General features: G+C 40.8%; 2 protein-coding genes across 5 annotated transcripts in view; one reads left to right on the top strand and one right to left on the bottom strand.

The window, feature by feature from the left end:
- Positions 1 to 5928, bottom strand: part of Pus10 (pseudouridine synthase 10) — an 80514-nt gene extending 74586 nt beyond the window's left edge. The window contains exons 1-2 of one of the 4 annotated variants that reach the window (XM_036200529.1): positions 5554 to 5928; positions 3393 to 3533 (exon numbers count right to left, since the gene is read on the bottom strand). In XM_036200529.1, the coding sequence (XP_036056422.1) occupies positions 3393 to 3518 (126 nt within the window). In that variant the 5' untranslated portion in view covers positions 3519 to 3533; positions 5554 to 5928. The remainder of the gene's footprint in view (positions 1 to 3392; positions 3534 to 5553) is intronic. The other 3 variants (XM_036200527.1, XM_036200528.1, XM_036200530.1) reach the window with 3 other exon arrangements.
- A 143-nt stretch (positions 5929 to 6071) lies between these two features.
- Positions 6072 to 27647, top strand: Pex13 (peroxisomal biogenesis factor 13). Its single transcript, XM_036201342.1, has 4 exons — positions 6072 to 6220; positions 16555 to 17249; positions 23947 to 24072; positions 25264 to 27647. Exons 1-4 carry the CDS (start codon positions 6129 to 6131, stop codon positions 25560 to 25562), a joined length of 1212 nt encoding a protein of 403 aa, XP_036057235.1. The 5' UTR covers positions 6072 to 6128; the 3' UTR covers positions 25563 to 27647.
- The last annotated feature ends 179 nt before the right edge of the window (positions 27648 to 27826 follow it).

A 27826-nucleotide genomic window follows, 5' to 3' on the forward strand; every position in this document is an offset into this window, starting at 1 on the left:
AGAGAACAAAGTCCTTTGTTGGGAACATACACACAAGGACAGACAGATATAGGGGTAAATTTACAAGACAGCCTTTGGGTGGGCACAGTTCAGACTCACACACCAGGAGGCAGAGAATGACAGACACAGGAGAACAAGGTAGAGAGTTCAAATCTGGGCTCCCTCTTGGTTAAATGATGCCAAGGACAAGTGTGTTGATGTCTGTCCTTAATGCGACATCGAAGAATTTATTATTAATGCATTTAATCCACACACTAATCAAATGGCTATTATATATGTGACTATTTTTCCAAATGAATTTTACAAATCAGTGAAGCTAAAGCCATAATCTTAAGTAGAAAGGCTCCATCAACAAATTTACAAATCTGGCTTATACTTCTATTGGGAAGGTCATTCAACTACCAATGTAAAAAAATTCAATTCTAATCACTAAAACATAAAAAATATAAGCTGGGGCCGGGCAGTGGTGGCACATACCTTTAATCCCAGCACTTGGGAGGCAGAGGCAGGTGGATCTCTAAGTTTGAAGCCAGCCTGGTCTATAGAGTGAGTTCCAAGACAGCCAGGACACGTATATAGAGAAACCCTGTCTCAAAAACAAAATAATGCCAGGCGGGCAGTGGTGGTGCACGCCTTTAATCCCAGCACTCAGGGAGGCAGAGCCAGGCGAATCTTTGTGAATTCAAGGCCAGCCTGGTATACAGAGCGAGATCCAGGAAAGGCACAAAGCTACACAGAGAAACCCTGTCTCGAAAAACCAAAACAAACAAACAAACAAAATGTGTGTGTGTGTGTGTGTGTGTGTGTGTGTGTGTGTGTGTGTGTGTAATGGAGTGTGTGTATATACTGGGATGGAGATGTAGTTCAGTGGTAGAATACCTACTTAGCATGCATGAAGCCCTGGGTTCCAACTCCAACAGCAAAGAAGAGAGACAGACAGACACAGACACACACACAGACAGACACACACACACACACACACACACACAGGAAAGTACAAGCTGATTTTTATCATTGCTAAGCTATTTAACACTTCACAGCACAGTGTTAGTTAATGTGAAGTCTCATCATTTAGAGGTTGAGCAAGTGAAGATCATTTTTGAGACAATTTACCAAAATACCTAGATTAGGCAGTGCTAAAATCTGGCCCTTGATTATAGTCCATTTATAGCACTAAGCAAAAGAAGCCCTCTTCTACATTTCTGTTTATTTCTGTTGTCCTTTGAGTTGAAATGTAAAAACAAGCCTCCCCTTAAGAAGGCTCCCCGTTCTTCTGCTACCCCCTCCAAATGCTCAGCTTTCCTGTGCTTCTTCCGTATCAGCTCAGTTGTTGGACAATCATTTGAATTCAGTTAGTCTATACTAACTTAAGAATATTTTTCATTCAAACATTAAATTCGTTTTGTTGATGCATTAGCACTCCAATTTTCACAAAAAGTCACACCTACACACATTCAGGTGTATTATGGCCCACACAAATGTCGACTGCTACCTAATTAATATCTGTAACATGAGTATAACATAGTATGTAATGGATGTGCTCACATACTGCTTATATGACTAGAACAAAACAAAGCTTAAACTATTTCAAAAAAGCCTTCAAATATTTTGTTTACATTTATTCACAAAGAACATTACAGTCAAATTTGCTGACAGTCTCTCTCTATAAAATGTATTTGAATCCAGACATCCATCTAGTGTGACGTGTGGAAAAGCATGTAAGGAAGACTACACAAAGCTGGCTGTAAGCTGAGCATTCACACACACAGCAAATGTCACTGCATATGTGCCACTTGTAGTTTTCTAATTGCTTTCACATACTCATTAGATCATGTCCTTAAAATCCTGGGAGGTAGAGAGTGTTACCACTCCCGTGGACAGAGGAGCAACTGAAGGTGTACAGTGGCAGAACTGAGGTTCTAGGCTTTGGATTCAGACACACTGCTCAATTCCTAGCTTGCTCATTTAATAGCTGTTTAACTTTGGGCAGGCTGTGTTTCAGTCACTTCATCTGAAAGCTTAAAATGGAGTAACACTAGATGAACACTAGGAACTATTACTATTTCTAACACAGTAGAAACAATACAATCATATAGAAAAACAATAACGATTACTACGTCATTTAGTAGCAATGTTTAAAATAAACTGAGTATGTGTGTATGAATGTATATATTTACACATGTATACAATTATTTGTCTTTGAAAAAAAGTCACTGTTAGTATCAACCATATGTCACAGGCATATTCTATATTTTATGTGAAGATATTTTATTCAATGACAGCTCTCTATGTATTACTGTAAATGTAAAAATTTCTGTAAGTTTCTTGTGTTATGCTAAGCACTTACTTTTAAAGGCTTCCTGACACAGCCAGGTATCACACAGTGCTCCCGACAATGCAGACTGCCTGGTAACACTGCATCTTAATTTAAGTACACTCCATGAGGTCCCCACAAGCACAAAGTCATCAAAGGGCACACTTCTCAGAACATGTCCCCTTCACTGAAACAGGTAGTAGGCTGGGGACATGGAGTGCCAGGATTCACTGGCACACGTGAAGCCCTGGGTTCAATGCCCAGCATAGAAGAATACTTATGTACATATAAATGGTAACACACAAGGGAAATACCAGGACAAGCAGCACGGCCTGTGGGGTAACAGCACTTGGCACACAAGCCTGTTTGATTTCCCAGGGTCCGTGGTGGAAAAAGAGAACTAACTCCCACATATACAGCTGTATGAGCAGACACAGACACAGACACACACACACACACACACACACACACACTATATATACATTCATAAAAATAATAGGTAAAATTTAATTTTTAAAAACAGTAACTGAACTCATTTTCTATTTAAAAGAAGAAATTAGGACTATGACCTTGCCCCCTCCTGTTGTATAGGATTAATGTCAGGTAAGAAGCATTACCTTGTGTTATTTTGTTTAGATGCCCTTTATAAAATGTCTACACAAATAATGAATGTAGCAAAAAATTCCAACAAAGACCCCTCCCTCTCTACACTAACTGTTAAATGGTAATGTAACCAATCAAAAAGCAACTATATTCTTACATCAAATTTTTTGTTTGTTTGTTTGTTTTAAGACATGGTTTCCCTGTAGCTTTGGAGCCTGTCCTGGAACTCACTCTGTAGACCAGGCTGGCCTCAAACTCACAAAGACCCGCCTGTCTCTGCCTCCCACATGCTGGGATTAAAGATGTGTGCCACCACCACCCGGCTTCTACATCAAATTTTTAAGGTAATTCCAAAATTACCTTAGTAGGAATAGTTTTATTAATTTCCTTTCTTTAGTGGAGTTATGGACCACTGTACTCAAAGCTAGTGACATTGGTTCTAAACCATAAAAGACATCCCTTAATTTAAAAATACCTTGGATGAGCGTCTGTAAGGTGCATGAAGATCCACACCACACAATCTGAAGATACATCTTGGACAGGTACCAGAACTGAACAAGAGCTGGGCCACATGCTTGTTTTCCTCACTCAGTGGAAACATACTGAATAATTATAACTAGAAGAAAGAAAAATAAAATGAGCAGTTTCAGGATTTTACTGCTACATACAAATATGCCCTTACGAAAAACTAGCTTTCATTTGAAAAACTCTATTTTACATTTTTCAACAATGCTTGTTGTATCTTATATTCTAAAATATGAACTTGACTACCTGAGTATGTGATTTATAGGGAAGAGGAACAAAGAAAGTCAAGCTCATTCTGGACATGACAGTAAAAACTTTCAGACACCAGGCCTGGGGACCACTCAGGATTGCCTGTGTAAACCTTTCAAGAGAGTACTTAAAATATGAGAACATATTCTATTTAAAAAAAGAAAAAAGAAACCCTGTGTGGTCAAGGATTTACTTCAGTATCTGAATCCCTTCCACCAGCTCACTTAACCTGCTAGTTTAATGTCAAGTAAAGATTCTGTGAGGAGCTAAAAATAATTATGTAAAATACACTTGTAATTTCAGTACATAAGAGGCCAAGGCAAGCGGATCACCATGAATTCAAGACCAACCTGGGCTTAATAGGGAGTCAAAGTCAGTCTGGGCTATGGAGTGAAAAGGAAGGGAGGAAGAGAGGGGAGGGGAAAATTCCCTAACGGAAAATGCTGTGGAATAATCCTTCTGTACACTGTGAGGATGTGTTGCTTTCATTGTTAATAAAAAGCTGATTGGCCAATGGCTATGCAGGATTTTCGGTGCAGAGAGAAAGCTGGGGAGAAAAAGAGTGGAGTCAGAGGTGCCATGAGACCACAAAACAAGCAAGATGGGAATTACTTACATGAGGTAAAGGAGACTTGGGGCAGCACACAGATTAATAAAAATGGGTTAATTTAAGTTATAAGCACGAGCTAAAAACAAAGCCTAAGCTAACAGCCAAGCATTTATAATTAATAATAAGTCTTTGTGTGGTTATTTGGGAGAGGACTGGCCAGACAGAAAAACTTTAGTGTTAGTTAACATCAAACATTTGACTCAATACAGATTTAACCTTTAACTCAAAAGAGAAACAAATACCCTTCTTCTAAAAAAAAAAAAAAACAAACCAATAAGCTCTTTTAAAGGACACTTCACAGTGAAGCCTTACCTCTGGACTTAATTAACAATGTTCAAATTTAGGCTCTTAGTTTTGGCTTAAAGACTGAATGCTATTTCTCCATAGTTCACTAGAATAAAGGTGTTGTGCAAAGCCAATAAAAAAAAAAAAAACAATCACAATCTCCAGGCTCTGAAAAGTTCCCAAACCTGTTGAGAATTGCCAAACCTCCTGTCCTGAGTGATTTGATAAAGTCTCAAACAAGCAAAACCCTCGTTGAGTGTGTTAATAATCAAAGTATGGGAGCTGTAAAAGGGCTCAGTACCATTTTCACCTAGCAATAATCAGTGACTCCTCCAGCACGTTAACATTAAAAGGACATACACCTTGAAGATGATTATTTCATCTCGATGTGATAAAATGGCAGAATTTTGTAAAAAGAAACTGTGACCTTGGAAAACAAGCCCTGAGAAATCCCTCTCACACTAAGTTTTTCAATGTGGGTCTCCGCTGTTAAGACTTTTGCTGTTTTGTTTCTTTTACAGAAAGAACTCGAAAGTTGCAACAGAAGCCCCTCACAGGTATCAGAATGTCTACAGGGATTGACTTCCTTTCTTCACAGGCCACGTAACTAACTCAGCCTCATCAAATGGAGAGTAAAGACTAATTTTGTTTTTACAATTACAAAGTAATAATAATAAAATCGAAAAAGGGAAGAAAGAATAAAGCACATGGAGGAAAAAAACAACCCTGAAACAGTCTGCGTTTCCCCCATAAGATCTGTGTAACTGCATGCCCGCATGCACAGGCGCGGCTCCTCCCGGGGCACAGGGAGGAGAGGCATGGGAAACGCTCACAGCCCTTAACTCTCTTTGCTAAGGTCCTAGAAACTTCCCACGCACTCCACCTGGCTAACAAACAAAAAGGACTCCAGCCACAACTTTTTGGCACCCAGTCCTTAACCCCTCACCTCATACCTCCTCGGCCTTACCTTCTCCCAAGAGACTGGAGCCAAGATTTAAACCCTTTGGGCCGTGGGTGGACCGGGGAAGACTAAAGACAGAGCACCTGCTGCGCTAACAGTTCTGTTCCCCAAGGAAACGAGAGCTTTAGAACGAAAGTACCAGGCCTTTCACGAACGGACTGCGTGAACGCCCCCTCTTGTCTACTGGCGATCTGTAGGGCTGTCGGGCTTGCAGTCTTGGACTCGGGCTCCGCGAAGGCAGACAGCAAGGGGTTTCACTGCTAGCCCAGGGGTCCACCCGCAAAGAAGCCTTCGTGGGACTCGGCATCTAGGGCGTACTAGCTGCTGCCAGAAATGTCGATGAGCCCCTACTCAAAATCGAAACCCAAACTAGGGAAAATAAAAAAGGAACGTTCCGTCCCCCTCCCCCGACCCCTTCCTCCCTCGCACCTCAGCTTAAGAGGACCGCAATCCTCGGCCTGACGTCAGACGTGGGCGGGGTGGAGGGCTCGGCGCTCTACCCGTCGTGCCTGGCAAACTAGGCGAGCCTTCACATAGCCGGCGCAGTCGCGGCGCTGAGCCGTAGCGGAGCAGGCGGAGAGATGGCGTCCCAGCCGCCGCCGCCCCCGAAACCCTGGGAGACCCGCCGAATTCCGGGGGCAGGCTCCGGCCCGGGGCCGGGCCCCACTTTCCAGTGAGTGCGAAACCTTTGGGACTTGAGTTTTGCGGCCGGAGCGGGGACCTGGCAGGAGGCGGTTGAAGCCGTTATGGGGGAGGCATCGCCTGGCCGCCGCCGGCCCGGGCGAGCGCCGAGCGGCTCTCCGAGGCTGACATCTGCTGGCTGTGCAGCCGCGAGGTCTCCCCGGGGGCGCCCTGCGGGCTTCACAGGTGCCGGGGCTCGAAAGAAAAGCGGCGGCTTTTTATTTGCGGGACATGGGGGGCGCGACAGCCTGACCGGCTTCCAAGCTTCGAGCTTGGGTCTGTGGCCGAGCGCGACGTCGGCCCTGCCTGGACGAGGATTGGGAGCAAAAGTCAATGGAAAAGCTATTTACAGCCTCTCCAGAACTTGGTGGAACGCCCCAAAGGTCACTTTTACGCAACATAGAACCCAAGCTTATACCCTTGGCTTTCTTGTCCAGCGTAACTCAGTTAACGTTTTGGGTTGAGAGTTGAAAGAACTACTCTAAAACAAGAATTCTAAATCTGTGGGTGGCCTTTGTGTGCCAAATTGTGCGTGCGTGTGTGTGCGCGCGCGCGTGTGCCTGTCTGTCTGTCTACGGCCTGTAAAGTTTTTATATGCTGTGATTGAATCAGTAACAAATGGGTCTGCAACTTTTAAAGGTTTTAAACAGTTGCATAGCTAGACATCGTAATCCAGGCGATGTGATTCCAGGGCCCATTTGTATGTTTTTTTCTGACGTGTCAAAATCTCAGTATATTGGAGCTCTTCTCTACTGTTGGGAAATCTGGTGATCTTTCAAATTGCGTGTGGGAGCCCATTTTCAGGTTTCCTCGTGGCTTTACCCAGCAGGTCTGCATAGTGAGGATGATTGGCCTGAGTGCAGATGTCTGAGATCTGCACTTGGCTGTGCTGGGGGGAGGGGTGGTGTTTTTGCTCCACCTCTTGGCATTCCTTTAAATACTCTAGGGCAGAGGCAGTCAGGCCCTCTCGAGGCTGGCCTGTATTTTCTGTTTCTCCCCCCTCTATCCTTCTAACTAATATTTTCTGCTGCTCTGGGGAAATGTGGGGATGGTGGGTAGCCCACACACACACAAGTATGTAAACACTTGGACACAGTAACTAATAGCTTCAAATAAAGTGGCAAACTGTATGTATTTATTAAGCCAGAGCAACACTTGTGTTGGTACTTTCATTAGAATGCGTCTAAGTGTGTTCTTTTGCCTTAGATAACTATCCTGTCAAACGCCTATAACCTAAGATAGCAGTTTGGGTTTTTTTGTTTTTTTATTGTGTGTGTGTGTGTGTGTGTGTGTGTGTGTGTGTGTGTAAAGCAGTAAATTTTGTAATTGTCTTTTCTGTACCTACTTACATTTGTTTTACTTTCAGAATGCAAATACAGGTTATTCCAATAATGTTGAACTTATCTTGCCTTTTTTTTTTTTTTTTTTTTTTTTGTAGTTTTTCGAGACTGAGTTTCTCTGTAGCTTTGCGCCTGTCCTGGACTAGCTCTGTAGCCCAGGCTGGCCTCGAACTCACAGAGATCCACCTGCCTCTGCCTCCCGAGTGCTGGGATTACAGGCGTGTGCCACCGCCGCCCGTCTTATCTTGCATTTTTAAGTGAATCTGCCTAGCTTTCTTTTTTTAATGTACTGCCCTGAATTCTGTACTATTTTAAGCTCTTTATTTATATTTATAAATTGAATTTAAAGATTATACTTTTTGTCTTTATATCTGTTTTATAACTTGAGGAAATTTTGCATTGAAAAAAATTTATTGAAAACTTTCCATTGTGTTCCTTTATAGGTAGATGGTTTTCTCTTTAAGTTTTTATATGCCTAGACCCTCTTTGACATAATTATATGCATATCTCTGTTTTTTCCATCCATGTCAGTAGCTACAATATTCAGTAGCCTGAGTGTTTAAGAGTCCATTCATTCAGTTCCTTCCTTCCATCTTTCTTCCCAGACAAGTATCTTGCTTATGGAGCCCAGCTGGCCTTGGATCCCAGTGGGCTTCCTCCTAAGCTTCCCAAGTGTTGGGACTTAACAATCACTTTGTATTGCTTGAACACTATCCCATCTGTTAAACCAGTGGTTCTCTACCTTCCTCATGCTCTGACCCTTTAATATGGTTCCTTATGTTGTGACCTCCAAGTATAAAGTTATTTTCATTACTACTTCATAAATATAATTTAGCTGCTGTTAGAAATCATAAATATTTTTTTGGGAAAGGGGTCATGGCCCACAGGTTGAGAACCTCTGCTTTAAACATTGTATCAAAATATTGCTCATACAAGAAGCTTTATCTTTCTTTTTAATTTCCTTTGAGAGAGGGTTTCCCTGTGTAGCCCTGGCAGCCCTAGAACTTGCTCTGTAGACCAGGCTGGCCTAGGACTCTTTGAGAGCCTCTGCCTCTCATGCTGGGATTAAGGGTGGGCACCACCACCAGACTCTTAATGTGCCTTGAACTGTAAAATGCCTACTCTTTGGTTAGCAAGAAATCTGGAGATCACCTGTAGTTCTTTTTGATCATTTCAATCATCCTTGTCTTATTCTTGCCTAAATATGTGTCCCCTGCTGTTTGCGTTCACTAGTTTTCTGATTGTTTTCAGCAGTAAACTGTTTTAGGCCTCTGTATGGTTGTCTTTGTATTATTCTGGGTTGGAGTCCTAGGAATACTTAAGTCTGACTTAATGAATTTCAGAAAAATTTCAGCCATTTTTTTCTTAGAATATTGCTTCTGCTTACCCCCTTCCCCCCCCCCCTGATTTTTTGAGACAAGGTTTCTTTGTGTAACCACTGTGGCTACCCTGAAACTCACTCTGTAGACCAGGCTGGCCTTGAACTCACAGAGAACCACCTGCCTCTGCCTCCCTGAGTACTGGGATTAAAGGCATGCACCACCACACCTGGCTTTGTTGTCCCTTTATATACTCTCTTTTTATTTTTAATGTTTTTGCCTTTTTGAGACAGTCTTAATAAATTGCCTAAACTGACTTCAAACTCAAGATCCTCTTCCCTCAGCCTCCCAAGTACTGGATTATAGGCTTGACAACCCCACCTGGCTAAGGTGCAGGTAGATGTGTGTGTGTATGTGTGTGTGTCTAGAGGCCAGAGGTCAGCCTCAGGAGTCTTCCTCTATGACTCTCTCCACTTTATTTTTTGAGACAGGGACTCTCACTGAACCTGGAGCTAGTCCATTAGGCTAGACTGCTGGCCCAGAAGAGCCTGGGAACCTCCTGTTTCCCCATCTCTGGCATTACTGGAACCTAAATGCTAAGGATCCAAACAGCAAAGACCTCCCCATTCAGCCATCTCCCCAATCCTAGGCCCTTATTTCCTATTATTCTGTTAAACCCATCGTTGAGTTCATAGATTGAAAGGTTTGGGGGTTGTTTATAATTTCCTTTGGGTCCAACTTTATGTCTTCTATGATTTACTGAGAAATCCTCATCTTTTTTGTTTTTAATATACTAAGCATAGTTTTAAAATCTCCATTTTCTGGATTTCCCTATAGATATAAAACTCTTTGTATTATCTTATGTTGCTTTTTTAAAAAATATATAATTTTGTCATCATACTGGCCCATTATTTTTTAAATGGAAGCTGAACCTTACATACAGGTATTTAAAATGATTTGAGACCTAGGAACTGTATCTTCCTCCAGAGACTTATTTCTGACCAATTGTCAGGGTTGCACTAGCAATCTAGGGTTACTTTATCCAATCAAGGATCGAGCTGATTTGAAGAGTGGTGTGTAGACCAACGCTGGCCTATTTCCTTTCAGTCTTTTTCCTTTCAGGCCCCAGTCTGAGCTGTGATGGTTTACCCCTCCTGCTTAGGACTCTGAACACCAGTTTGTATCCTTTTAGTTCATGTTCCACGCATTGTCTTAAACAGCACTAACCAGTTTCCATCACATCTTTTCCTGGATTAGCAGCCGGCCCTAGAGAAAACCTGAAAATGTTAAACTATGAATTTGTTTTTCTTCTTAGATTTTGACTTTAAAATTCTCAATACCTTATTCTCTAATGCTTTAAGCAAAAATATTTTTTGTGTGTGATCCTCTTCATCCAGCTTTTCTAGTTAGTTGCTTCTAATTAAGTCTGATTACACAGTCTACCCTTAGCTACAGTTCTCAGGTCTTCTAGTCCCCTCAATTTACAGCAACTGGTTTTCTTCTTGTGTTTACTTACAAGTCATTTCATAAAGCTGTGGCATCATGTCTAAGATTCCCAATACATTTCTTTACATTTATATGGTTTTTATTTCATCTGTTTGCTTTGGTTTTTTTGAGACAAGGTCTTATTATGTATATGTAGCCTTGGCAGGCCTGGAACTTGCTGTAAAGACTGGCCTCAAACTCAGAGATGCACCAGTCTCTGCCTCCCGAGTGCTGATATCAAAGGTGTGCACCGCCGTGCCCAGCTCATCTGACTTTTTTAAAATAGATAGTACTGTTGTATCACTGATCATTTTAAATATCTAGAATCTTTGCTTTGGGCTGTTAAATTGTTTTTCCTTTAACTTTATTTTCGTTACTGATTTTTGTTTATGGCATCTCTAAAATTAGGAATTTTGGAATTCCTTTCTTCCACTTGTTTTCTCTCTCTGCAGAGTAGTTTTCCTGCTTCTACTTATGTGCGCCTCTAGCACCCAATCCAGTAAGAACCAGATGTCAAAACAGTGGACTAGACATTACACACTGACTGAAGTTACTTTGCTTCCTGGGCTTCTTTGTGTTTATTTTTGACATTTTCTTACATAGATATTCTGCACCTCTGGCTCCCCAGGCACCTCCAACACACCCCATCCTCCTGTCTCTTTTGTAACAACTGAGCCCTGCCTGTTGGGATGTGGCTGATGTTGTTGGCTTCATCTTGTGCAGGTTGACACAGCTGCGGTATGGTGGCCATGTCATGTCTAAGGACAGCATTTCATGGCTCTCCTCTCCATCCTTTGGCTCATACATTTTTCCCCCGCCTCCTCTTCCCCAGTGTTTCCTAAGTTTGTAGAGCGAGGGTTGATAGAGAATAGAGATGTCCTATTTAGGGCTAAGCAATCCATAGTCATTTATTCTCACTTTGACCAGTTAAGAGTCTCTGCTCTTGACCACTGCAGAGACAAGCTTCTCTGGCTGAGGAGGGGGCAGCCCTATGTGTATAAACACAAATGCTTAGAGGATAGTTTACAATGGGTCTGTTTAGCAAAGCAAACAGTATCAGGTGTGTGTCTGCCCACCCCCCACCCCCAGGCCTTTGATCTGATTAGCCATGGGCTTTTGACCAGATTTATAGCACCAGACATGAATTCCTGTGTAGCAGGCCTCTAAGGCCTCTAATCCAATCCAAAAGTGATTGGTTACTCCTTGCTGTTATTTTATTACTGGATATATCTTGCCTGGCAGGTTAGTATTGTAGCATGCCAGGGTCACTGCTGGGTAATACCACTGATGGGTTTTACCCCCCCCCCCACCCCATGGCCTGCATAACATCTTGTGGCACAGAAGCTGGTGAGTCAGTTCCAGCTTGATTTCTACATATTCTGCAACCAAAGTGTACTGCTCTTTAGCAATAAGATTTTACTATCTAGTTCTAGAAGGCGACCAAGAATAATGGCAATTGCCTGTGTTGTTCTGGGAAAGTACATAACTTTCTTTAAAAAAAAAAAAGAAAAAGAAAAAAAAAAGAAAAAAAAGATGGACAGCAAATTCTATAGCATCTTTTTTTGGCACCAAGGACCTGACCTTAGCCTCAGTGAACTCGTTTTCACCTTGTCCTTCCTCGTTTCCTGACTGGCCGTGCTGTGGTTCCTGACCCAGAAGTCAGTAGGCCTATAGTGCCATTGTGTCCGGTCCGCACGTGTTTATCTGTAGTAAATCTAAGTGCACCAGCTTTGCTCCTGTGCTTTTAGTTTGGGGCAGACCTGCTTTGTCAGAGCCTAAAGTGTGTGGCCTGCTGTGTGGCCCATCTCAAGTTTTGTTTCCCTCTTAAATATTGGATTCAGCTATTTATTTGTTGGCTTTCTAAGTAAGACTTCTAGTAACTTGTTTCTAATGTTAAGTTAAAGCTTTATCCTGGCATCAGATGCTACCATTTTGTAATTAGACATGAGATATTTGATATGAACAAGGATCATGTGTGAGTGAGGAAACACACATCCAAGCCCATGTGTGGAGATCAGAGTATTACTTTTGGCGTCCGTTTTCTCCCAGTGTGGTTTTAGGATCTAACTGACATGATCAGGCATGCAAGACAACATTTTTATGCTCTGAGCTACCTTACCAGCCCTGATTATCCTACTTTAGAATAGAATGGAAAGAAAAAGCCAGATACAATCTGTAAACTGTTTAAATTTTTTATTCAAAAAACAGTTTTAAAAGACATTTTAAAGTAGCTGGAGAGATGGCTCAGCACTTAAGAGCACTTGATGCTTTTGTAGAGGACCCAGGCTTGGTGCCTAGCACCCACATGGCAAGTCATAACCCTCTGTAACTCTAGTTTCAAGGGATTCATCACCCTCTTCTGCCCTCTATGGGCACTAAATACACATAATACATAGACAGACAGACAAAACATCCATCCACATGAAGTTAAAATAAACATTTTTTAAAGACATTTTGACTCTTCCAACTCAATAATAAATATAAATACTAAAAAGACAGTGGTAAAAAGCTCATTTAATTGTGAAGAAAGTAAGCTGGTGAGGTAGCTTAAGGGGGAAATGCCTCTCATCCAGGCTGACTACTTCAGCCGCATCCTGGGATCCACAGGGGGAAAGAGAACATAATGCCCACAAGCTGTCCTCTGACCTCCATATGCACATCATAGCATGTGCCTATTCACACACAAAACAAGTGAATTAAAAATGTAAGTGAGGAAAGTATGTAGCTGATTCTACTGGTGAGATTTTAAAGTGGCCCAAAGGACATAAAAAGATGCCTAATGTTATTACCCTTCAGAGAAATGAATCAAAGCCCCAGGGAGCTGGGCGACATGGCACATGCATGCCTGTAATGCAGCAGCACTAGGAGGCTGAAGCCAGAGCAGAGGTTCAAGAGTCATCCTTGGTTTTGTAACAAGTTTGAGCCCCTGTCTCAAAACAAGCAGGAGAACCACAGTGAGATGTTACTCCGTGGCCCTTTAGTTGACTACTTAAAAATGCCACTAACAAGAATGTGGAGGGATCCATAATCTTCAAACACTGCTGGTAAGAATGTAAAGTTATGGTATGGTTTCTTTGGAAACTAGTCTGGCTGTTCTTGCAAAGGTAAGACATAATATTTAGTATACAACCCAGCAGTTCACTGTAGGTATAGACCCAAGAGATACAGAAGTGTCTTACAAATCTTGTGGAGAAGTCTTCATTAGTGGCATTACTCAAAATAGTCAAAGCATGGAAATAGCCCAGATGTCCCCCAACCGATACACATGAATAAATATACTTTGGACATGAGTAACTAATGCTCCAAAATCTGAAACTTCGTGAGGAATGACATAATGCCACAAGTAGAAAATTTTCACATCTGACATCAGGTGATAAGCTGAGGTTAAATGTAACATATACCTGTAATTCAAGCACTTGGGAGGCTGAAACAGAGGGATCATGAGTTTGAAATCAACTTAGGCAAGTCCTAAGCCAACCTGTAGTAAATAGTGAGAACTTGTCTCAGAAAGTAAATTAATTAAAAATTAAATAGGTATACTCACATGAGAGTAAGTTCAATGCCATGAGTTCAAGGCCCGCCTGGGCTACATAGCCAGTCCTAGGCCATCCAGCATTGCAAGAATTTGTCTCAGAAACAGATGAAAACTACGGGTGTACTAAGACTTTTGTATGAAACTACCACTCGGTTGTGAGTATAAACGTGTACAAAACACAAATATAATTCCCATCGCCACAACACCTCATTATATGTATGCACATGTTCCAAAATCTCAAATCTGAAACACTTGTACTTTGAGGTATTTTGGGGAAGAGGTGCTCACCTGAGCTCATTCTCCAGTGGGCTGAGCCTGGAGACCTGCTGAAGGGAGCGAAGTGAATTACAAAACACAGGCACTGTGAGACTACCTTAGACCTTCATATTTGTCGATTTCATATTTGCAAATTTGTCTACCCACCAAAGTTCATTTATGACCTCAGCATCAGTACTTGATGGTCATTTGTGTGCTTGTATAAGACGAGGAGATCTGTTATCCCCGCTGCAGTGGAGTCAGACAGTTTACTTTGGCTCTCACGTGAGGAACACATGCCCATTTCAGTCTGTCTAGTTCTGGGTTTTTCACAGTAACAAGTTGACTTCACTGTTTAAAATGGCTCCCAAGTATAGTTCTGTATAATATTCCAAAGTACAAAATGGCTGTGATAGGCTTTACTAAAGAAAAAGTATGTGTATTAGATTTGTAATTGTGCTGATAGCCGTGCGTCATTGATACATTAACAATATATCTTTAACAGAAATGCGTGTAAAGCAAGTACATGTACTAACTGGTTGATGAAAATATGCCTTGAACAACAGGCATGGTGACACATGCATTTAGTCCTTGTACTAGAGAGGCCAGCAGCTACACAGTGAGTTATAGGCCAGAATGGGCTATCTCAAACTAACAGAGTGGCTTGAAGCCCATAGGAACCCAAATCTTTGTATTACTTCTAGGAATAATGATTAGTTATTAGTAGGATTATTAAGTGGGTAGGTATAGCATTAGTTCATAAATCTTTTAAGGATATAACCACCTCAATAACTAGAATCAACTATATATGGACTCTCTGGAATAGACAAGGTCATAGAGACAAAGTGAGTTTGTGTTTAGCAAAGGTTAAGAGGTGGGAAAGAAACTGGAAGTGACTGCTAGTGAACACAAGCTGTTTTAAAACTAGCTTAGCACGACAGCAATGGGTTTCATTGTGGTGTTTTCATGTGTTGTTAGGATTTGTCCTCATCATTCTCATTGTCCTGTGAATTCAGGATCTCTCTCGGGGGTAAAGAAAGTGTTTCAAAATAAAATATAATGGTGTTAAAACTGGGAATATTAAAACACATGTTAAATATTATATTAAATGGATCAGCTGGTGGTAACTGAATTTTATTTCAAAGCTGTTTATTAAAACATTTCTGGGAAATGGATTAGTTTTAATATTAATTGAATAATAGATTACATGAAACTTAGTTTTCAGTGATGGGTTAGTGGCATAATTTGGTCTGAAATATATTTTTCTTGAGAAATGTATTCTGAGATGTTTAAGGGTAGTATAACAAGTTTAGAAGAATGTCAGATGTTTCACAAATTCGTGGACAAGAGATAAAAAGTAAATATAAGATGATAGTAGTTACTGAATGTACTTTAGAAATATGTATGTATTCTGCCAAGTTTTTTTTTTCCTTTTTAAATATTTTCAAAAGAGAAGGTTGAGTGGAGGAAACTAAACACAGCATTGAGAATAGACACGTGTCCTCCTTAGTGGCTTAGTCTTCTTTACTGTGCTGGTTGTGATAGAAACAAGAATGTGCTGTGGACACTAGATACACTTAAGCTTGTCACAATAGAAAAGCATTAAAACCTGGTGCCCGTGGAGGTCGGAATGGCTGTTTGATTCCCTGTGACTCCAGTTAGAGTTAGCAGCTCCTGTGGAAGAGCAGCCAGTGCTCTTAGCTGGGGCCATCTCTCCAGCACCCAGCATACAGACTTTAAAGTCATTAAGCTTAAAATGGTAAAGACAGTTTTTTAATAAAAAATATACACTTCTTAGCTGCTGAGCTATCTCTCCAGCATACAGACTTTAAATTAAGCTTAATATGGTAAAGACAGTTTTTTAATAAAAAAATAAAGTTTTTTAAAAAGGAATTTTCACAGCAAGCTATATATAATTTAAAAGAAATGGAATTTCTAAAACAAACAGAAAAATATAGTAGCCTTAATTAAAACTTGCTTATTGAACAAAGATTTATTTTGTGCCAGGCGGTGGTGGCACAAGCCTTTAATCCCAGCACTCAGGAGGCAGAGCCAGGTGGATCTCTGAGTTCGAGGCCAGCCTGGTTTACAGAGCAAGATCCAGGACAGGAACCAAAATTGCACACAGAAACCCTGTCTCGAAAAAACAAGGGGCTGGAGAGATGGCTCAGAGGTTAAGAGCACTGACTGCTCTTCCAGAGGTCCTGAGTTCAATTCCCAGCACCCACATGGTGGCTCACAACCATCTGTAATGAGATCTGGCGCCCTCTTCTGGCCTGCAGGGATATGTGCAGACAATACTGTATACATAATAATAAATAAATAAATCTTTAAAAAAAAAAAAACAGATTTATTTTGTGCCTAAGTAACCCAGAATTTTCTTGCATTTTAGATCTGCTGACTTGGGCCCTACTTTATTGACGAGACCTGGACAACCAACACTTACCAGAGTGCCCCCACCTATTCTTCCCAGGCCATCCCAGCAGACGGGGAGCAGCAGCGTAAACACTTTCAGACCTGCTTACAGCTCTTTCTCTTCTGGATACGGAGCCTATGGAAATTCATTTTATGGAAACTATAGCCCATACAGTTATGGATACAGTGGTTTGGGCTTTAACCGCCTCCATGTGGATGACCTTCCACCCAGCCGGTTTGTTCAGCAAGCCGAGGAGAGCAGTAGAGGCGCGTTTCAGTCCATCGAGAGCATCGTGCACGCGTTCGCCTCTGTCAGCATGATGATGGACGCCACCTTTTCAGCTGTCTATAACAGCTTCAGGGCTGTCCTGGATGTAGCAAATCACTTCTCCCGGTTAAAAATACACTTTACAAAGGTTTTCTCTGCCTTCGCATTAGTCAGGACTATAAGATACCTGTATAGACGGTTGCAGTGGATGATGGGTTTAAGAAGAGGCTCTGAGAGTGAGGACCTGTGGGCAGAAAGTGAAAGAACTGTGGCCTGCCTTGGTGCTGAGGACCAAGCAGCCAACTCAGCAAAATCCTGGCCGATATTCCTCTTCTTTGCTGTTGTCCTTGGTGGTCCTTATCTCATCTGGAAACTTCTGTCTACACACAGTGATGAAGTAACAGGTCAGAATAATTAAATGAGCTGGGCATGATGGCACACACCTTTAATCCCAGCATTCAGGAGGTAGAGACAGGCAGATCTCTGTGAGTTCAAAGCCAGCCTGGTCTACAGAACAAGTTCTAGTACAGCCAGGACTGTTACAGAGGGAAACTGTCTCAAAAAAATAAATAAAATTTTATATATATGTGTGTGTGTGTGTGTGTGTGTGTGTGTGTGTGTGTGTGTAGATATATATATGTAGATATAGATAGATAAATTAGACAGCTGCAGAACCATGTAACAGTCTCTAACGTCAAAAATGGATTTGTTAAATTATTCAGTTGCGTTTACTGTTGTAATATAATGATACTTTTAGGTAAGAGCTTCAAAAGGGATGCTAGAAGAGGAGTGCTTATGTAACCAAGACAGGTTTGCTGATTATTTATTCGGTTTAATAGTACACACTAACCTAATTTGTTTACAGAGTACTGAGCTTGTTGCTGTGGAAATATATAAAGACCCAAAGGATATAATCCCTATTTTTCTAAAACATTGTTGAAGGAGAGTTGTTAAAACAATATCAGGCAGTTTTAATAAAGCAAAAATAGGGCACAGTAAGGCAGAAGCAGAAGCAAACCCGGGTCTGACTGACTGTAACCTGTCTGTCAGCTGGCAGAGAATTCTAGAAGAGTGAAGTCAACATTTTTGGCCACGGTAATGAGGAAGAAATGGCATCTGAATGAGCTTTTGGATAGCTTTTGATTGTTGTAGGGAGGAGGCATACGTGAAGCCTAGGGTCCAATCTATAGAATCACCAAAAAGAAAAGGGAAGAAAGGGCCGTCGAGAACCTCAAGCAGGTGGAAGAGCTTGAACAACAACAGTACCTGGACAGGAAATGGGAGGCCTGGCCAGCAGTTGTCGTTACACAGAAAAAAGGAGAATTAGAATTAGATTGAAGGCTAATGATGAGAGAAAGATCTTAATTGCTGTTATGAAACTTAATTTTCATTTGTAAGGAATTGGTGATTTTTTTTTATTGGTAGTTTTTGTGTTAAAGTGTTTACTTGCTTACATGTATATGTAAGGCCCTAGGTCTGTTGCCCAGCATGAGAGAGACAGAGAAAGAGAGAGAGCGCGCAATAACAATTTGTCCAAAGAGTTTGAGATAGGTCCAGATTGAAGCAAATTGCAGCAAATAAATGGTAAGATTTATAAAGGGTTGGATCGTAACCTTTTTGGCACATTTTAGAAAATGTTTAACTGAGCAGTGGTAGTGGCACACGCCTTTAATCCCAGCACTTGGGAGGCAGAGGCAGGCGGATCTCTGAGTTTGAGGCCAGCCTGGTCTACAGAGTGAGATCCAGGACAGGCACTAAAACTACACGGAGAAACCCTGTCTCAAAAAACAGAAAAAAAAAAAAAAAGGTTTAATACTTGATTTGAGAAGTTAGATTGGATGCACGAGATTGAAGACCTAAATCAGGGTAGGTGAGAAGCAGGGCGGGTACAGTGGGTTGGTCGATAAGAACAAAGAAGGAGTTAAAATGCCATAGACTTTAAACTTGAGTTATTATGGGTATTTTTTAAACAAGTATCTACTATATGCCTAATACAGGTCAGTTATAGCCATAGAAGATGAATATAAAGCATGTTTTGTGGCGGTCTGGTGGAAGGTGATAAAACATGTAGTGAGCCAGAAAATAGTAAGTGCTGCAGGAAAGAGAGCTCGTAAGGAGGACGTTGGGGTGTCATGGAGGACAGAAAAGCAGAGAGGGGCTGTAGTGCTGCAGATATTCAAGAAGGGCCTTCCTGAAGGAGGTGAGCAAAGAAGCCCTCTAGCTGCTGGAGAGAAGTTCCAACAGTGGAACTTGAGAGGTATTGCAGTGGCAGGACACCTGACCTGAAGGGTGAGCAGCAAGGAGTCGGAGTGATGGGGCAGTGCAAGGGAGCTAGCAGGAAGTGGGGGAACAGTGAGCAGGCTCACGTTGATTGATGTGCCATTGGGGCATTCAAGTGGAGCTTCTTGACAGAGTTTGAGAAGGGTGCGTGCGTGCGTGTGTCAGATTTTCATTCTGTAGTCCAGACTTTAAACTTAGAACAGTCCTCCTGCCTCACCCTACCACATGCTTAGATGACAGATATGAATCACTGCGTTGGGTTGTAGAAAGCACTTTTAAAGGCAATTAGGGGTGGCGCGCGCACACACACACACACACACACACACACACACACACACACACAGGGGGTTGGGGGAAGAGCAGATAGACAGAGCTTTTAGATGGCTAGCAGGTAAAAGTGCTTGCCTCCAAGCCTGACAACTTGACATTAATCTCTTAGACCTACCTACATGGAGGAAGGAGAGAAAAAAGACAGGCCTCGATCTTAGGAAATAAATAAGATTTATGAGTCATTCACGTTGAGGTGATAGTTGAACTAGTGAGTGGATATCACTGTACAAGAGAACTTGAGAAGACAAGATAGAAATCACCTAGAACAGGAAGAGCCATGTTATTGCTGCCTTCCAGAAGCAAAGGTGAGAAGAAGAACCTTCAGGAAGGTTGGTGAATACTGCTCCATAGTAAGATGAAGGACTGGGTAGAGATCAGATTCGGCCAGTCGAGCACCTAAAGGTCCCAGACATACTTGTGGTCAAGTGGAAGGGGCAAACTTGAGGTGGGAAGGTAAGCAGTGAGTAGGAGAGGGAAAAAGAATAGGATCAGTGTAGTTGTTCCTTGGTTTCTGTCCCATGCAGACTGGACTCAGGGCCTTGCATGCACTGACAGTAGTCAGCCGTTGAACTGCGTTCTTAGCCCTGCTTTGTTAAGAAATGAGATCTCTGGGGGCTGGGGTGGCACATGCCTTTAATCCTAGTACTTTAGAGATAAAAGCAGGAAGATCTATGTAGGTAGTTCCAGGCTAGCCAGGAATCTATATTAAGATCTTAACTCAAAAAAAAGGGGGGAAGGGGGGAGGAAGTTAGATCTCATGATGTTTTTAGGCCAAAGGCAGGAGGTTAAATGGCATGGTGATGTCCATGCCTCCTAATCTCACACTGAGAGGCCAACTTGGCAGACATAGCAAGTTCCATGCCACCTTGGAGCTACAAAGTAAGATCCAGTCTCAAAAAAATTAAAAAATTAAAAAAATAAAATTAAATTAAAAAAAAAAAGGAAGAAAGGAGTAGATAGCAACAGAGTGATTATGGTGATTATGGATTGTGGATTGGTGGAGGAATTAAGTGATGAACCCTTTTTATAGGAAAGAAGAGAAAAATGTGCCACAAAGAACTAGGTAAAAAAAGAAGGAAAAGAAGGGGGATGTCTTTTTCTGAGATAGGTAGGTTGGATGGATGGATGTATAGACAGACAGACAGATTGATTTCTGAGAAGCAAAATTGAAGAGATTTGGTTCTTATAATTCAGTTAGCCTCTGCTAACCCTTCTCAGTTCCCACTGCTGTTGGCATGCAACTTAAGACTACTGTTTATACTTTTCAGTAACCAGAAAAAAAGAATATTTGTAAAATCAGAAGAGAGGCTGAGGAGATACTTGGATCAGTAACGGGCCTGCTGCACAGACAGGAGGGCTTGCTTAAGCTTGTGTCACCAGCACCCATGCAAGAGCCTTGTGTGTGACTCTAGCACTGGGGTGGGTAGAGACAGCTAGATCCCCTGGACCTAGTCTCAGCCAGCCTATCCAGTCTGAGTGCCAAGTTCAAGGAGAATCGTGGTGTCAAAAGCAAGTGATAGAAGATGATGCCCAGCATGAACCTCTGACCTACACGCACTCATTCTCATTCTCATATCCCCCCCCCCTCTCTCTCTCTCTCTCTCTCTCTCTCTCTCTCTCTCACGCACACGCACACTCTCTCTCTCACTGTCTTGCTCTCCCTGTCACACACACTTTTTCTCTCTGACATGAACACATAGACAACACACATTTTAAATCAGAAGAAATTTGGCATCTAAAGATTATAGGAAATTCAGATGTCAATATTAATAAAGTTTTATTGAAATATAGCCATACTTACACATTGCTGTGGCTGATTTTGTGTTGAAACAGCAGAGTAGCTTGTAGAAATTTTATGTGGCACTGTAATTGCTTCATGCTTCTGGTCTGTATACTGCAAATCTCTAAAACTGAGTTACATTTTGGCAGCACATAGGGTGCCCCATATATTGTTACACTATGGTGGTTGTTGGAATGAGAACGGCCCTGTAGGCTCACAGATTTGAACACTTGGTCACCAGGGAGTGGCACTACTTGAAAGGATTAGGACATGTGAACTTGTTGGAGTAGGTGTGGCCTCGTTGGAGGAAGTGTGTCATTAGGGTGGGCGTGGAGGCTTCCGAAGCCCAAGCCAGGCCCAGTGGCACTCTCTTTTTGTTGCCTGTGGATCCAGATACAGAACTCTCAGTTCCCATGTCTGCCTGTGTGCTGCCATACTCTCCCCACCATGAGAACAGTGGACTAAACCTGTAACTGTAAGCAAGCCCCAGTTAAATGCTTCCTTTATAAGAGCTGCCATTGGGCTGGAGAGATGGCTCAAAGGTTAAGAGCACTGGCTGCTCTTCCAGGGGTCCTGAGTTCAATTCCCAGCAACCACGTGGTGACTCGCAACCATCTAGAATGAGATCTGGTGCCCTCTTCTGGTGTGCAGGCACACATGCAGGGTATCATAATAAATAAATAAATCTTTTTAAAAAATCCTTTGGGGGGAAAAAAGTTGCCATGGTCATGGTGTCTCTTTACAGAAATAGAACAAGAAAACTACTCTGTGTGTGTGTGTGTGTGTGTGTGTGTGTTTGTGTTTGTGTTTGTTGGTGGTGGTGGTGGCACTGTGCTGTTGCTGGTAATTAAACCTAAACCCTTAAGCATGCTAAGCTAGTACTCTACATCTAAGCAATGTCTCGTACTAATTTCATGATGAGTTTATCCATAGCACACAAGAAGTGAAAAGAAAGAGTAAACTTGGAGAGTTAAACTTTAAAGACACAGTATGGTGAGTGTTGGTAAAGTACTGTATTTATTATACAATGACACAATTGCTGTGTTAATGAATACCGTTACTAGACTGAAAACAAGACAAAGGAAGGCTGGTGTGTAAGGGTGGTTTAGTAGCAGAGCTGGTGCTTAGCATGCACAAGGACCTGATGTCAGACCTCACCACCTCGCAAAAGAAGAAAAGGGCAAATTATTTGAGTAGCTTTATCTGGCTTGTGATAACCCAGTAGATCCTGATACTTCTCAGTTGCTTGAGGTGGCAATGGTAATTTGAGGTAATGATATAGTTGGCCCACTGTGAATAATATACAATATACAATACGACTATTCTTAAAATTGAAGCAATAATTTATTACAGCCTGAAGTATACTCTAGTAAGATATATTGTAACTGATAAGAATCTAAAAATGTTTAAACAAAATTTACAAATCTTTCAAGAACAAGCTTTTTAAGTGTATTATTCACTGTTTTACTCAGCAACAGAGAATATTAGATATTATTGAGCCAGTAGTTTCAATGGTAAGCTTTCATTTGCTCTTAAGATATATATATATATAACTAGTGTCAGTTGTGTTGGGTTGTGTTAGGAGTTGAAGTGGGAACAGGAGAGAGGGTGCTGCGGTTAAGAGCACTTGCTCCTTTGCCAGAGAACCGGATGTATTTTCCACCACTGACATTGGTGACTCACAGGCGACCTCTTCTGGCCTTGCTGGAACCACAGACATGTGGATACTCATACCCATACCACACATGCATATCAATAAAAACCTTTTTAAAGGATTTTTTTTAAGTAGAAGTTAGAAATACTGATTTTTGTCTTGTCTGTCTTTTGTTTTCGTATGTGGCAGAGTCTCATGTACATAATGAAAACAGAAGACGGATTAGTTGGAAGACCAAGGGGGTCAGCAGCAACGGGAGGAACAGGAGGATGGGGGTGTATATATCAACATGCATTACAGCAGTTTGTGAAAGTATCATAATGAAATTATGCATGTGAGATAAATAAGTGAGATTCCCCTCCTACAGGTTTCAAACTTCAAACTACAATGCCAAGATTAGTTTTGGACTTCCAAATGCAAAGGAAATATCTGTATTTCAGCATCTCCTTAACTGTGTAATGGAAGAGCTCCCACTCATTTGTCATTTGGAAGTGACATTAGTCAGCAGTGGACTTAGATGGTTCACAGTGCAATCTGTCCACCTCCCAAGTAATGAATGTGATCAAACTTGGATGCCCATGAATTGTACCTCAAGGCCTACTACCAATTAGCATTCACAAATGAATATTTGCAGTTGAACCCAAAATAATTGAAATATTATCCTCCCCCCAAGTATTCCTTTCTTCTTGGTAGACATGCACTGATTAAAAAAAGAAAAAACTTTTTGAATTTTGTCCCAAAAAACCATGAAACTTTTTCTTTCTTGTTATATAATATCCAGAAAACTTCCCTTCTGGCCTTTAGGACCTAAAATGTGTACCCTCCACAGGGAAAAGGGGAAAAAATCGTCAGCCCCTGGCTGAAAGTAAAAGTTTAAGAAACACTAAAAGAAAGGGAGACATTCGTAAACGTTTTCTTAGCTCAGTGTTTGCTGGGGATAGCCTTAGGAAGGGAGACCTGTCCGCTTGGCAAATAAAGTTACCCAGTTTACAAGCCATAGCCAAAGAATATCTGCATGTTGCAAACTTTATTAACCAAATCTTAATTTTGTTTATAGACAACACCAACTGGGCAAGTGGTGAGGATGACCATGTAGTTGCTAGAGCAGAATACGATTTTAATGCCACGTCTGATGAAGAAATTTCTTTCCGTGCTGGTGATATGCTAAATTTAGCCCTCAAAGGTAACAAATCATGAATACGTTATAATTATCTTGAATTTTTAATGCTTGTAAAGGTAGTATTGGAAACTGAGACAACATGACTTTACTTACTAGTTAACTTGGAAATGGTTACTAGAATTTAGATTTTGTCAGGTTTGGAGTGTGTGTGTGTGTGTGTGTGTGTGTGTGTGTGTGTGTGTGTGTGTGTTTTATTTTGGGGTTTTTTGTTTTTGTTTTTGTTTGTTTGTTTTTGCAGGGAAGAGATTGAGACGGGGTCTCATCTGTAGCCCAGGCTAGTCTGGGACTCATGGCAGCCCTCCTCCCTCAGCCTTCCAAGGGCTAGAGCCACAGTGTTAGCCTCCACTCCCATTACCCTGTTTTCCTCCCACCCTGCTTACCCACCTTACTCTTCCTAACTAGTCCCTCCTGATATCATGGACATGAGACCCTGTGTCAAAAAAACAGTCAAGTCAGAGAAAATACCCCCATAGTGGTGTCCCAGCAACACTTCTCTGTAGCTTCTCTTCTAAATCAAAACACCGGAGTTCCAAATCGGTTTGTCCCTACACAGTATACAATACTAAAGTATTAATTTCTCCAATTCTGGTTCCAAATATGAAAGACACTGATGGGCTTTTGTTGATTTGTTTGTTTCAAGCAAAGTCTGAGTCCAGGCTGCCTCAAACTTGTCATCTCCCTGCCTCATCCTCCTGAGTATTTACAGGTGTATAGATAGCATCATGCCAGGTCAACATTGATGTTAATTTTCAGTTTTTGAGAGAACTGATTCTCCTTACCCACTGGATGAACCAACAGATAAAAACTTAATGTTCTTCAAGGTAGGACTATTTAGTAAGTATAAAGTATACTTTATAACACTTTGTTTTTACTACTTAGTATACTTTATTACTTTACTATAAATGTAAGGATGGAATTGAAGCTAGGTACACTGGCACCCTGGCACACACCTAATAGTCCCTGCTACTTAGGAGGCTAAGGCAGGAGGATTGCCAACCTGGGCAGCTGTGACAGTCCATCTCTTGTTTAAAAGAAAAATGGATCTAGAATCTAGAGTTTGCTTCTGAGTGTGCGTGCACATACTACTTGTTTACATAGCTCACTGTGAGACTTGGATTTTGCTTAGAATAGTTATCATTAATATTCTGTTGGACTCCAAATTATAGTTACAAAGTTGTCTTTCTCTTTCTTCAGAGCGACAGCCCAAAGTACGTGGTTGGCTTCTGGCTAGTCTTGACGGTCAGACTACAGGACTGATACCTGCAAATTATGTCAAAATCCTGGGTAAAAGAAGAGGCAGAAAAACAAAAGAATCCAGCAAAATACTCAAGCAGCAACAGCCTGTTACCAACCCAACATTAATTAAAGGAGTCACTACTGCCAACTCTTTGGATGAACAGGAAGCTGCCTTTGAATCTGTTTTTGTTGAAACTAATAAGGTTCCAGGTGCACCTGATTCTACAGGGAAAAATGGAGAGAAACAAGATCTTTGATAGCTTTCATGTTTTCGTGCAGGTGAACAATACTTTAGAGTACTTTTAAAAATTATTTCTTGCAGAGAAATTAATTTGCAGTTGAATGAAAGCATTTGCTCATGGCTGTCCCAGGCATTTTGCTGCTAGAAGTGACTTAGTTACTTACACACTGGTGTGCTGGTCTAGTGATCTGGCTACACTTGGCCATTTATTGGACCATGAGGCTATCTGTGTCACCTAGCATTTAGATTATGGAGATTGTTGTCAGTTTCATCTTACCTAAATCCCTAGGCTTATTGGAACAGTACATTTGACGAACAGTGGAATACACAAGTTGCCACAGAAGGGATCATTAATGCTTTTTAAAGTTCTGAGTTAATTGATTTGAAGACTTCAAAAACTGAGTGATAACATCTACTTACAAGAACAGGCAAAAAGGCTGAATTTTTATAACCTTTTAAGTAAACTAAATAATAAAATTTTCTGATCTGTATTATGTCCAGTGTTGGATTTACTTTAGGTGATATGTTTCTACCTGCAAAAATTTGATACTATTATCTTTTAGTATTTATTAAAATTTATTGTTGAAAGGTCACTGGGAATACTATAAAGGAGATGGTTCTAGAATGAGAGTTTCTTAATCTCTTTACAGTATAACTAATTTTCATCCTGAGTAATGTCAGCATATATACATTTTATTTCTTTTCCTCCAACTAAGATGCAAGTCCTTTAATAGTGCTCTTAATGATACAATACAGTTCTGGCAGTAATGATTTTTAATCTTCATGAATTTTCTTCTTCAACATAGGAAAATTATTTTTATAAATCCCATAATCAGGATATACTTGAAACACTGAAAATGTGTCACATTGGGTAGATTTCTTTTAGTTTTCACTACTACTAAATAATTTGCTTGCTATTTCAAATATATTATTTGACTTTTTTTTGTAATGATTTTAGTGTGTTTCATACAGTTTCCCCACAGAATTGGAAGATTAATTCCCTTGCTGTGAACAGACTACAGATTAATACTGTCAGAAATATACACAAGAATACATTTACAAATACTGCTAAAAACTGTGGTTTTGATAAGTGATTTGTGTTTTTACCTTTCATACAGATGTGTTTATCAAATAAGTAATTCTAGAGCCGTTCATATTAAGCCATATTTTACCCAATATATACTAGGCACAGAAGAACTAGACTTCTTGAGAAGGCCTGTTTGAAATGACAATATAATAAATGACATATCCTTTTATCTCACGATAGAAATGAGTCTTTATGGTACTTGTTTATCTCAGGCCTGTTTTCTGACACTGAGGTGGTAGCCTTCCACCCTACCACTGAACTGTGTCCCTATCTCTCAAAACAAATATGAACTTCAGTCTTGAGATGTCTAACTGCTCGCATGTCTAAATGTTACTCTAGACATCTAGATTAAATAATAGTAATAAAATATGAAATGTTGAGTCAGTACTATTTAGATTTTTTTTTTTTTCTTTAGAAGATGAGCTTTAAGATAGGATTTGTGACTGATAGCTGTATAGGAAAGAGATAGGCAAATAAATGACAAAACTGTTTCTTTTAGGGTCTTTATTGTGTGCTGACTATACTAGATTACGGTATTAACCTGATGGCTGCTTGTGTCCATTTTTTATTAAAATTTTATAAAAGCAATTGTAGAACTAGAAAGGCAGGAAAATTTTGCAGCCTTTTTTTTTTTTTTTAAACTCACAGCAGACTTGGAGTAATTGTGGAGGAGATGAAATGTACTGGTCCCGGCTCCATGTCACTCTTTAGGGTTCTGGAAGTAGTGCTGCCTCCCAAGGAACTCAGTCCATTCTCAATTAAACAAGCCACAAGTCACAGTAAGAGAACACGCCTCAAAGTTTTTACATGGGTCCTGTCAGCTCGGAAGGAAATGATCCAAGGACTATAAATGTTTCATGATCTTCTTCAGGACTTGACCCAGTCTGTCAGCTTATCACAATTATTCACTGCCCTGAGTACAGCTGGTGTTGATCTTGTGCTTTCTTTAATGGAAAAAGGAACAAATTACAGTTAAATTTTATTTTTAATAGACTGTGAAAATACTTTTACTGGAAAAATAAAAATATTTTAAACTTAATTTCTTTTTTCAAGATAAATGTTCACTTGCAAATCAGAGTTAATATAGTCTACAGGGTGTGTGTGTGTGTGTGTGTGTGTGTGTGTGTGTGTGTGTGTGTGTGTGTGTGTTTGTATATAGTTACGTTACTACAAGCCAGTGAGTCTTGTTCTGT

Source organism: Onychomys torridus, chromosome 10 (assembly GCF_903995425.1).
Source record: "Onychomys torridus chromosome 10, mOncTor1.1, whole genome shotgun sequence".
NCBI lineage: Eukaryota > Metazoa > Chordata > Mammalia > Rodentia > Cricetidae > Onychomys > Onychomys torridus.